Source organism: Haplochromis burtoni, unplaced genomic scaffold, assembly GCF_018398535.1.
Source record: "Haplochromis burtoni strain Fernald_Lab_line unplaced genomic scaffold, NCSU_Asbu1 Contig_394, whole genome shotgun sequence".
In the NCBI taxonomy this organism is placed as follows: Eukaryota; Metazoa; Chordata; class Actinopteri; order Cichliformes; family Cichlidae; genus Haplochromis; species Haplochromis burtoni.
In genome coordinates, this window is record NW_024582755.1 from 417,332 (window position 1) to 429,281 (window position 11,950).

An 11,950-nucleotide genomic window follows, 5' to 3' on the forward strand; every position below is an offset into this window, starting at 1 on the left:
TGATGTGTTAGCATGACGTGTTAGCGTGATGTGTTAGCATGATGTGTTAGCATGACGTGTTAGCGTGATGTGTTAGCATGATGTGTTAGCATGACATTTGAGCTGACAGACAGACCGCAGCTCAACAGCCACCATCGTACTAACAGATGTTTCAAAAGAACCGAGTGAAGGAAGCTAAACTGGACCACAGCAGATATGTGAGAATGATGCGACTAACATGTCTAAACCAATGAATAAGTCATGTAAACCACAGATTCTGGTCATGTTTCTCTTTACTCACCTCGTCTGCTGGACCTGCATCTCCACATGAAGCAGGCAGTGATGAGGATGAGGATGGAGAGAAGAAGAAGACCAGTTCCTATCAGGAAACTCTGCACTGGAAGAGCTGGACAAGGTCAGAGTGATGAACACGGATCATGCATCACATACATGGACACTCTGTAATATTTAATATATAAACACATCAGACCTCACTCTAAAGGTCATTTATGCTACAGGCCAGAAGAGATGAACATGTTTACATTTAAACCTGTTCAACTGCACTCGTTAGATTCTTTGATGCAATCATACCTGATGGAGCATCGGGGGGTGATGCAGTTGTTACTGATGCTGTATGAGTTGTAGCAGTAGGTGGTGTTGTTGTTTTTGTAGTAGGTGGTGGTGGTGTGGTAGTTGTTGTTGTTGTTGTTTTTGTTGTCTTATTATCTTAAGTACAGAAAAAAGAAAATGTAGATACATAAAAAATAACAGCTTAAAAATCAACAATTGAACTTTAAATGTACGAGTTGGTTAAAAACAAACTCCACATAAAAAAAAACACAAAATCTAAAACTAAAAGTAAAAAACTGAACTGAAGAATTTCACATAACATCTTGTGATTTGTGAACAATGATTGGATGCTGTCTGACTGATGCTGATTAATGTCACGCGGTGAAACTGACATGTTTTAACTTTGTGTTTTTAAGCATTTGTGCATGAGTTGCTGTGTTTTATCGTTTTTAATCTTTAATAATGTCCAGTGTTTTATTCGTACAGTTTCATTGCATGCTTTTATTGTGTATATTGTTGACGTGTTCCCGGAAGACTTCCAGGCATGCCAGTTAAGACTGTGACCAATCAGGGCTCGCCCTTGGCCACCGTAGGCCAATAAGAGGACCTGGCGGGGCAGATGAAGGGGGCTAGAGGTAGAGCATGAGAGACTGCAGCAGCGACACGGCGGGATAGCCGGTGGTCGGCGACTGTTGCAGAGAGCGGCAGAAAACAGAGGAAGCTCTACAAAAACATTTCTGTGTTACTTTTGGGTTCATGTGTCTCACCTCTGTCAGATCTCTGTCCTTTGGTCACATTCAGATAAGCAGCTGGTTCTCCACCACAGTAGTACAGTCCAGAGTCAGCAGGCTCAGCTTCTCTTATACGTAATGTTGTGTCCTCCGTGGAAACAGAAATCCTTCCTTCATTTATTTCTCCAGAGTCTCGTCTCCACGTGGGAACAGCTGATCCTCCAGCATCATGAGAACAGTTCAGAGTGATGCTGCTCCTCTCTGCAACACTCACTATTGTTGTTCCTGTGAAGAATTCATGACATTTATCATTAAAGTGATTCTTTCCAACGTGCTGATTGGTTTAAAGGTGGACGTCAACAGGAAAGAGGAGGACAGGGAGCACAGAGAGGGCTGCAGCCGACAGCGTTCATTGTTTTCACTGTTTCACTGCATCCATTTCTATTTATCTGTTTCCATCAAACTGGAGCTCAGGCAGCAACAACAGCACAGACGAGTCCACACAGTATATCTGCGCACTGCCCCTGGTGGCAGCACACAGCTACTACAGGCTGTGTGAAGCTGGCCCGAGCCGCCACTTCAAACAGGAAGTCTGCGCTCTGACTCCATAACTCGGTGATGATACCGGTTATCTCTGCTGGCGTTTTAGGTTTTTGATGTCAAAGCAAAGACAGAATGACATCGTCAACATAAAGTCGGTCACTGCACAAAAACCCAAAAATGCTTCAGTGTGATCGTATCAGCTGAAGTTCAGATACACTGGTTTGAGTTTACAGAGAGCAGAGATAAGACTTTTATTATTATGTAGCTGCTCACTGGTTACTGCAGCATGTGAGGTTACACATGAAGAACATTACAGTTATTACTTTATAGAAACTCATCGACAGTAACAGGAAGCACATGTGACAAAACAAAGCTGCAACTAAAGTTAAAAACACGTCTGAAATGCAGCTTTTCATTCTCACTGAATTCGTTTGAGTCAGTTATTGTTTTTTTATGGAAGACGCGTGATTTTTAAACAGGTCAACTGGTAAAATGTTTGATGTTACCTGATGGGATCACTGTCAGCTCCACAGCTGCTTCATGGTTACAGAAGTATCTGCCAGAGTCTGAGGGAGCAGCTCTGAGGATGAACAGAGACCCGTCAGCCTGTGAACTGTATCGGTTCTGTGGATCATTGATGTGTTTTTTGTCTCCGTCTCCATCAGCTGTAAGTATGTCAGCTCTGCTTCCTCCACTCTCTCTGCTCCACCTCACTTTTTTACCCTTCACAGAGTGAGGACAGGGCAGAGTGATCCGCGTCCCCTCCTTAACTCCTTCATGGGTCAAACCTGCAAAAACAAACAGTTTTCAGAATCACATAAACCGTCAGATGCTGTGGACACACGGGAACATCACACGTTTATCCTCATGTAAATAACTGGAGACTTTCTCAATGTTTTGATTTTTTAAATCAAGTTTCATAAAATTAACCTTAATCAGGAAATCAGGAAGAATAACGACGCTCTACATCATCCAATCTCAGAAGAAGCTCAAAGAGTCTCACCTGCAGTGACATTAGAGCCCAGAGTGCAGGCTAACAGGCAGCAGAAGATGTTCACCTTCATCCTCACACAGTGCGAAGTGTCTGAACAGTTCCTGTGTGATCTGAGAGCAGGAACTCGGCCTCTGTGAACACGCCTGTTCTTCTTCCTGCTGCTCACTTCTTGTGGTTAATGAATACAGATGCTCCTTTTATAGTTTGGAATGTGATGTAATTTACATTCTGACAGTTTTGTGTTATTGACTGATGCAGATATAAGATGATGTCGTCGTAGGCGGAGGTAGAAGGTTCCAGGGTGGGGGGTGGTGGGGCGTCAGATCTCCTGTCTTACTGTAGAAAACAGATCAGTTACATCAGTGAGTTTTCACCACGCAGCAAATAATCAAATAATAATCAAATAACAACTTTGGATTGTTTTAAATCACGTAGCCAGTGAGGCAGGGATCACTGACACTAATCTGATGGCTGAAGGAGGGCTGTGTGTACATACAAAGGTCAGCTGCGTTTACATACTTAATAATATGACCCGCCCATGCACTAAATGACTGTGAGGGACAGCCAATAAGAAGAGAGTTGTCTTAAAGGAGAAAGAGAGTGAAGTGTGGGGTGAAAGACGGTCAGAGTGGATGATCAGAGTGATGATGTCAGAGCGTGACAGTGTGGGGAAGCAGAAGTGATGAGATGAAGAAAAACCTCAGGAACATGAGGGAGCACAGATTAATGTGGCATTTTTGTAAACCCGGAGTCATCAAAGCTCTCGTAGTCGAGCCCAACAATGAAAATGATTTTATGCTGTAAAGCTGCTTTTGAGTCTCACGTCTGAGTCCTGCGTTCGGGTCCGACCCCGACAGCCGAGCCTGACCCAGAGTTTAACACTCTCAAAGTGTTAACGTGAGAGAGCAGAGTGATGAGCTGCTGCAGGAGGAAATTCAACACAACGATTTCACAACAGTTGTCTGTGAACTTTAGAAGAGTCAGACTGATGACACACAAGCAGAGTTATCAGCTGCAACCCTGTGGGTTTATCCAGGACTGCAGCAAGAAAACAACCACAGCACTGAGGTCACAGAGGTCACAGAGGTCATTGAGGTCACTGAGGTCACAGAGGTCACTGAGGTCACAGAGGTCACTGAGGTCACAGAGGTCACTGAGGTCAGCGTCCTGGTGCTGGAAACCAAACAGGTTTGTGTTTTTAAAGCTGTGTGTGTGTGTGTGTGTGTGTGTGTGTGTGTCAGAAATCAAACTGTGAGGCTGAAGGACTCGGACCAGTCACTGTTTCACATATTGATGAGTGTGGCTGCATTTCCCCCTGTGTCCCACTGCACTTCCTGCTTTACTTTGAAGGGCTGTCTCCTGCTCAGTGTGATGCTGCTTTGTCAGCTGCTGCCTGTGTCTCGTGATTCTGCACCACAGACCTCATCATTCGGAGCAGCAGCAGCGGTGACACTGGCCTCTGAGGGATGATAGGGATGACACACAGTCTGCATGAGGAGGCTGGTGGGGTCGAAATCTTCTGCTGCTTTGGTCAGACTCACAGTTAAAATCCACCCAACCTCTCTAACTTTGTCTCCAAACAGCTTAACCTGAGGCGACTCTCTCATGTACTCTTTTAATCCAGCACGTCAGACTCCCTAAAAATCTGAGCATCGGCCTCCTGTCGCTGTGTCAGTGCCACTGTCTCCCCATCATCACAGCTGGTCTCTCCTGTGCAGTTGCTTTGGATGGTTGGCCTCGGTATTCAAACTCACGTCTTCTTAGCATAGCTTCAACAACAGCTGTCGTTCTTCATCAGTTTATCCCTCCTCGCTCTAGCTCACATTAAATAATCGGGTTAAACAGCCCTCTCTCTCTGATACCTCCACACCTGCACAGGTATGTCACGTGGACCGGCTGCCTCCTCCTCTTCATGGCTGCCCTCACTTCCTCCTTACTCCTCTGAACTTCCTGGTCCATAATCCTTCCTCGTCTCTCAGATACAATCTCTTTTCTCAGTGTCACATGAAGGTGACTGTCAGCCTTTGTCTTTGCTGTAGCTACCACCTAGCTATCAACCTTCACTCACCTCCTCTTCTTCAAAGTCATCCTACCATTAAATGCTGCAGGTATACATCCTCCCCTGACACCACCTTACAGTCTCCTAGCTTTCACTTTCCCCTTCCTGTGTTAGATGTAGCCCACCTGTGTGCACCTTCATCACAATCACAGTTTCATTTCTCTCTCCAAGCCCACCCAGCACCTCCGTCACCTCTGTTCCCTGCACCTGGATGTCAGAGCTCTGCTCCAATCACCACTCGCTATGATCCTGTCTGACCCCCTCCTGACCTCCACAACACTGTTCACCTGCTCCACCTTCGAGGTTTCCCCTACTCCATTTCTATCCGCACCATGGAAGAACAGCTAGCATCCATCTCCAGCGTCAGCCTTGCTTCCCGTCCACACAGCTACCTTCCTCCATGATATCAGCAGCTTTATCAGTCTGGTCGGCTATCATTGGTATCACAATGTCATGTACACTGAAGTGGACTCACAGTCAGGGGAATCACAGTCAGCCTTTATTTACAGTGACTTCACTAAAACCATGCGTCATACAAATGTGGAAATAGAAGCTGTGCTCCAGGGAGCAGCAGACATGCAGCATCAACGCTCAGGCAGGACCATCCCAGTCAGGACCATCCCAGTCAGGACCATCCCAGTCAGGATCATCCCAGTCAGGATCATCCCAGTCAGGAGGGAAATCCTGGGAAGCTCTGCACAGAGGGAGGAGAAACAACATTAGAGTAAAGAGACGAGCACACACTCATCAGAGCCAACGACGTCTTCCCCGGATCGTCACGCTGACAGCAGCTGCTACCTGGAGGAGTGCTGCTGACGAGCTCACAGGTGCTGCTTCAGCGTTTTAATTTTACACAACAATAAAACACCAAAAGAAAAAAATGAAGATTTTCCATAGAATAAATATCTTTAGCGTTTCACTCTGTCAGCACAGGCAGAATACACTGGGCTTTGAAATGGTGCAAAAGGATATAAAATGAGGTCATTTTCTATATTTATGACAGAGCAGAAGCAGCAAAGGGTGTGTGGTGTAGGTGGGTCGTCACTGAGTCACACTGATGACTGACATGATACCAACCTGGCTTCAAGCATCTAAAATATAAAACATGTTTAGATTGATCTTCTTTATAAATCCAGATATCCTGCTTCGTGTATCTGATGTCTTCGGTTTGTGTCCACAATGTACAGAGCAGCAAAAACAAAGACACAGCATGAAAGGATGAGTGTGTCCAAACTTTCCTTTTTTCTTGGCTCCACATGAAGCTCTCTTTGCTTTGCAGTCGATGAGAGGAGTTTATGAAAACACAAACATAAATACTGAGACGTTGTTGCATTTGGTACATTTTCAAAGATATTCACAGATTTAAACTGTCAGTGATTCATAAGCAAAAGTGAGACGAGTGTGTAAGGATCATATAAATGACTTCACAGTTCAGTGGTTTTCTCTTGGTTGCAGCACTCAGACTCATCAATAACTGCTCGTGTTGTTTGTCCTGAATTTGATTTGCTCAAAAACTGAAACAGCTGTTAAACAAGAGAGATTATTAGCAGGGAGAAAGAGAGCAGGTTTCTCCTGTTTTGGCTTCCTGTTAAATCCAGAATTCAAAATCCTGCTCCTCACATACAAGGTCTTAAATAATCAGGCCCCATCTTATCTTAATGACCTTGTAGTACCATATCACCCTATTAGAGCACTTCGCTCTCGCTCTGCAGGCCTACTTGTTGTTCCTAGAGTATTTAAAAGTAGAATGGGAGGCAGAGCCTTCAGTTTTCAGGCCCCTCTTCTGTGGAACCAGCTTCCAGTTTGGATTCAGGGCCCGTTCTTCGTACCTCGCTAAGTAAGTTAGCTGGATTAGATTGTTGACGATTTCGCGTGATCCTGGATCGTTCGGTTCCCCGAAGCTCATCCGGGACTTGCTGTCATAGCAACAGAGCCGTAAGCGTAAACCTGCTCGGGAGCAGGTTTACTTTATGTAAACAGGATTAGATCGCGGCCACGCAGGTATGTCCGCTTCATTTATACGAAAGCAACAGCGATATTCCACCACTGTTTCACCATAAATAAATAACATCAATGTAACTAAAGACAATGCAGCACCTGATCCATTTATTGATTTCACACAGATACATACAGGTCATTTCCTAAAAAAGGGAAATGTACTATTAACATTCTATTACATGTATGTGATTATTACAGATGTAATTCATATTTCAGAGTAGCAATTGCAAATTACTTTGTGTAATCAAGATGAGAGACCACGGCTATAAAAGCGAAGGTGGATTTGGGAAGCCTGTCGCAGCCATGTCCTGTCCGTATACGCGAGCCACCCATTGCGGAAGGTGCAAGATTGATAAGGAGAGTCCTCAGAATTCAGCGTATATTGCGGGACAGACAGGATCCTTTAGCTCAGCGCGACAGTGTGCTCATTGAGAGATATCGATATTCCCGTGAGGGTATTATTTACTTAACCAACTTGTTGACGAGGGGGTGCAGGACCACCACCTGTCTTTTTTTCCTCTGCCCTTTTCTTGGTTGCTGTTATGAACAAACTAACAGAGTATTACAGGCCAGTATTACCTTGCCAAGAGACGAAAAGCAATCTAAGAGATAAATATTACCATTCTGTAGAATACTCCTGTATTCCACTTTTACTTGTTCCCATGTTCTTGTGGGTCCTGTTGTGGCTCTAATGTGAAAGGGGATATAATATAACATATTATGATATAATATAATGCCATATGATATTGGACAATATAGTGTCATATGATAGATCTACCCTACCGCCTACTGGTGTTGGCCAGAGGGGCCGATGGCGCGATATGGCAGCCTGGCTACAACCGTAGCTGCCTCCACCAGTGTGTGAATGTGGGAGTGAATGAATAGTGGTATCGTAAAGCGCTTTGGGTGCCTTGGAAAGCGCTATATAAACCCAATCCATTATTATTATTATTATTAAATTACCTACGAGTTTGATTTGTCAGCAACTTTCTGCCAGCCCTCTCTCCTTGCTTTTGCAGCCTTTGCAGTGTTCTCTTGCGTTTTAATTAAACTCTGAAACTCCTGAAATCCCTCACTCATGAGTTCTTGCTCTGCTGCCGGAAAATACCGAGCACGCCCCTTCGACATTTTCGCCGACCAATCAGCGGGTTGCCGATCAATGTTTCTACTATCGATGCGTAGCCCCTTTTACGACACCCAGTGATCGCGCATTACTTCATCCAGCTGTAGTAATCGTCAACAGCAGGTGTGTTCGGGGAACCGGATTAGCGAGCTCACGGTTAGCGCGATGATTTGATCTTGGATGTAGTAAGCGACGTACGAAGAACGAGGCCCCTGGTGACCCTGAATCCTCCCTTAGTTATGCTGCAATAGACGTAGGCTGCCGGGGATTCCCATGATGCACTGGGTGTTTCTTCTTCACTCACTATGTGTTAAAGAATATATAAAAAAATAAAATCCATTTTTTCCTTGTGATCTTATGTTTTGTTCAATTTAATCTTTTACTATTTATAAACCCTCCAGCGTCTGTTTTCATGAACAGCAGCATCAAACCAATAACTCCACATTTACCTGCAGGTCTGTCAGCATGTTGATGCAGGCGCTGCTCCTGAGAAAGAACGCCGAATTAATTATTACGATTAACTATCAGCAGGAATAATTTAACCAGTTTATTTGTTACTGGAATCTGTTACTCAGACTGTAAGTGTAACAGAAGCAGAGATGAAAGTTTAGATGAGCTCAGCTGCTTCACTCTCACCATTTATAAGATGTTCTGCTCCAGCTGGTGTCTCATCACAGGCGTGGAGCTGTTCGTCAGTCCCTGCAGACAGATCAGAGTCAGCTCTTCCTTAAAGACAGTGAAACATGCTGCCTGCTGTGATGTCATGCTGGAAACAAGATTCAGAGCTGTTAGCTGAACCGTGCTAGCCCAGGTGGCTAATGTGTTAGCAGTTAGCAGACAGAGTGAAGGCAGGAAAGTAAACCAGACTTCAGCTGAACATGAAATAAAGATGTGAGACTGATCAGGACAAAGCGTCTAAACAAATACATAAGTCAGCTAAACCACAGCACCTGGTTTTACTTTACTCACCTCGTCTTTTGGACTTTTGTCTCCAAATAAAGTAAATGATGACGAGAACAAGGCTGCAGACGAAGACCACAAGGGCTCGGATCCCCAAGTCAAACAGGTGACGGTTGGCTGGAAAAGCAAAAGAATAATTATCCGATACAATTATTAAACAAACATGATCGACTCTACATACTATTTATTAATATCATAAACACTGCTCCAAAAACTTAATTAACACTTCAGAGTCTAGCATCAGGCCAGATGTTGATGCACAGCTAGGCAGCAGCTGTACTTAGAGGAGCAACAATGAGACGACCTCCAACACAGGAGCAGTTTTACAGCTGAAAGTCTCAGACATCGTTTCCTCCTCATCTTTTCTGTCTGTGTTTTCACCAGTTTGACATCCGGCTAAGGTCAGTGTCTCTACTGGTAGCACTGGGTGATACTGGACCCTCCACAGGTTGCACAGGTAGTCCAACTTCCAGCTGTGGCACATTGAATACGTGCCACAGCTGGAAGCTTTGCTGTGTCTCGAGGCGTCTTTGAATTCAGCCTCTGTAGGTTTATAATGTTCATGCCCATCCAACGATGTGGCATCCTTCCATTGCTAACACGTCCTCGTTCATATCATAGATATGCAGCAATAGTTTTTCCCATTGAGATCAGACACGTTTTCAAAGTCTTCCTTTAAGTTTTTTGAACAGTGTTTTTTTAATGTAATTCAGAACAGCTGAGCTTGTCTGACAGAGCATCATGCCTCAAACACACGTCATTTATACTGTAAACAGCAGAGCTGATGTAAGTTTGACTGAGAATTATACATTTAAACCTGTGAAGCTGACTGATGTCTTTGTTGGACTCATACCTGACGGGGCAGGTGTCACTGCTGGCTGGTGAGTAACTGTTGTAGTTGTTGTTTCTTTATCTTGAGAATACAACAGAGAATTTAATTTCATAAACTGAAAATGAGAAAGACTGACAGAATTGCACACGTGTATTTAGCCAAATATATACCATAAATAAAATGCATGTTTTCAAAAAAATACAATTTCTATAAATAAGAAACAAAAACATTTGATAATATCTTGAGATTTGGAAACGATGACTGGGTACTGGATTTGTTAAAAGTGCCGTGTTATACAGGAGCAAACGCAGTGACGTCATCGACAGCACTGATCAAACTCGAGGGTCTAAACTAAACTCATCCTGCTCTCTGCTCTTCCTCCTCTTTGAGCTGTAAACTATGATGTGCTGGTGGCTGCAGACCCCGCAGGTTTAGCTCTTTGAACGTGGAGTTTAATGTGTTTTGGGTTCATGTGTCTCACCTCTGTCAGATCTCTGTCCTTTGGTCACATTCAGATAAGCAGCTGGTTCTCCACCACAGTAGTACAGTCCAGAGTCAGCAGGCTCAGCTTCTCTTATACGAAGAGAGGGGCTGAGCTGTCAACTGATCACCACCTGGTGGTGAGTTGGATCAGGTGGCGGGGGAGGACGCTGACAGACCTGGTGCACCTAAACGCGTAGTGAGGGTGTGCTGGGAACGTCTAGCAGAGGCCCCAGTCCGCGAGATCTTCAACGCACACCTCCGGCAGAGCTTCAACAGCATTCCGAGTCCGAATGGACCATGTTCAGCATCTCCATTGCCGAAGCTGCTGCATTGAGCTGCGGCCACAAGGTGGTTGGTGCCTGCCGTGGTGGTAATCCCCGAACCAAATGGTGGACACCAGAGGTGAAGGGAGCCACCAGGCTGAAGAAGGAGTCCTATCGGGCTTGGTTAGCCTGTGGGACTCCGGAGGCAGCCGACAGGTATCGACAGGCCAAGCGGAATGCGGCTCGGGCAGTGGCTGAAGCAAAAACTCGGGTGTGGGAGGAGTTCGGAGAGGCCATGGAAAAAGACTTTCGGACTGCCTCGAAGAGATTCTGGCAAACCGTCAGGCGTCTCAGGAGGGGAAAGCGGTGCTCTACCTGCACTGTGTATAGTGCTGGCGGAGCGCTGCTGACGTCGACTGAGAAAATTGTCAGGCGGTGGAAGGAATACTTCGAGGACCTCCTTAATCCCACTGACACGTCTTCCGAGGAGGAAGCAGAGTCTGGGGATGAGGGGAATGACCCGCCAATTTCCGGGGGCGAGGTCACTGAGGCAGTTAAACAACTCCTTGGTGGCAGAGCCCCTGGTGTTGATGAGGTCCGCCCCGAGTTCCTGAAGGCTCTGGACGTTGTAGGGCTGTCCTGGTTGACACGCCTCTGCAATGTTGCGTGGAGATCAGGGGCAGTACCTGTGGACTGGCAGACCGGGGTGGTGGTCCCCATCTTTAAGAAGGGGGACCGGAGGGTGTGTTCCAACTACAGGGGATCACACTCCTCAGCCTCCCTGGGAAAGTCTATGCCAGGGTGCTGGAAAGGAGAGTTCGTCCGCTAGTCGAACCTCGGATACAGGAGGAACAATGCGGTTTTCGTCCTGGTCGCGGAACACTGGACCAGCTCTTTATCCTCTCGAGGATACTTGAGGGTGCATGGGAGTTTGCCCAACCAGTCTACATGTGTTTTGTGGACTTGGAGAAGGCATTCGACCGTGTCCCTCGGGGTGTCCTGTGGGAGGTGTTGCGGGAGTATGGGGTGTCTGGCCCATTGCTACGGGCCATTCGATCCCTATACAACCGTTGCAAGAGCTTGGTTCGCATTGCCGGCAATAAGTCGGACTCGTTCCCGGTGGGTGATGGGCTCCGCCAGGGCTGCCCTTTGTCTCCGGTTCTGTTCATAATTTTTATGGACAGGATTTCTAGGCGCAGCCAAGTGGCGGAGGGCTTTCGCTTTGGTGGCCTCAGAATCTCATCTCTGATTTTTGCAGATGATGTGGTTCTGTTGGCTTCATCGGGTGAGGGCCTCCAGCTCGCACTGGAACGGTTCGCAGCCGAGTGTGAAGCAGCGGGAATGAGGATCAGCACCTCCAAATCTGAGGCCATGGTTCTCAGCCGGAAAAGGGTGGAGTGCCCACTCCGGGTCGG

General features: G+C 46.0%; 1 protein-coding gene and 1 long non-coding RNA gene across 10 annotated transcripts in view; both read right to left on the minus strand.

Annotated features, from left to right (window-relative positions):
- The window catches only part of LOC102307092 (CXADR-like membrane protein), a 16,306-nt gene extending 12,519 nt beyond the window's left edge, over nt 1-3,787 (minus strand). For 2 of the 7 annotated variants that reach the window (XM_042212803.1, XM_014341112.2), the window contains exons 1-2: nt 470-534; nt 281-385 (exon numbers count right to left, since the gene is read on the minus strand). Coding sequence is in view for 5 of the 7 variants with exons in the window: in XM_042212800.1 (XP_042068734.1) it covers nt 281-385; nt 571-705; nt 1,317-1,565; nt 2,330-2,611; nt 2,827-2,887 (832 nt within the window). In the remaining 2 variants the exon portion in view is untranslated. Of the gene's footprint in view, nt 1-280; nt 386-469; nt 535-570; nt 706-1,316; nt 1,566-2,329; nt 2,612-2,826 lie in introns of those variants that run through there. The other 5 variants (XM_042212805.1, XM_005945487.3, XM_042212804.1 and 2 more) reach the window with 5 other exon arrangements.
- A 185-nt stretch (nt 3,788-3,972) lies between these two features.
- Nucleotides 3,973-10,375, minus strand: LOC102304348. 3 transcript variants are annotated; one of them, XR_006052792.1, is made up of 6 exons: nt 10,271-10,375; nt 9,811-9,870; nt 8,967-9,074; nt 8,634-8,696; nt 8,447-8,483; nt 3,973-5,570 (listed from the first exon to the last, which is right to left on the minus strand). It is a non-coding gene; the product is annotated as an uncharacterized LOC102304348 (long non-coding RNA). The 3 variants fall into 3 exon arrangements; XR_006052790.1 differs by lacking the exon at nt 3,973-5,570 and having other exon boundaries at nt 8,264-8,483; XR_006052791.1 differs by lacking the exon at nt 3,973-5,570 and having other exon boundaries at nt 8,264-8,483; nt 8,634-8,763.
- Between the last annotated feature and the right edge of the window lie 1,575 nt (nt 10,376-11,950).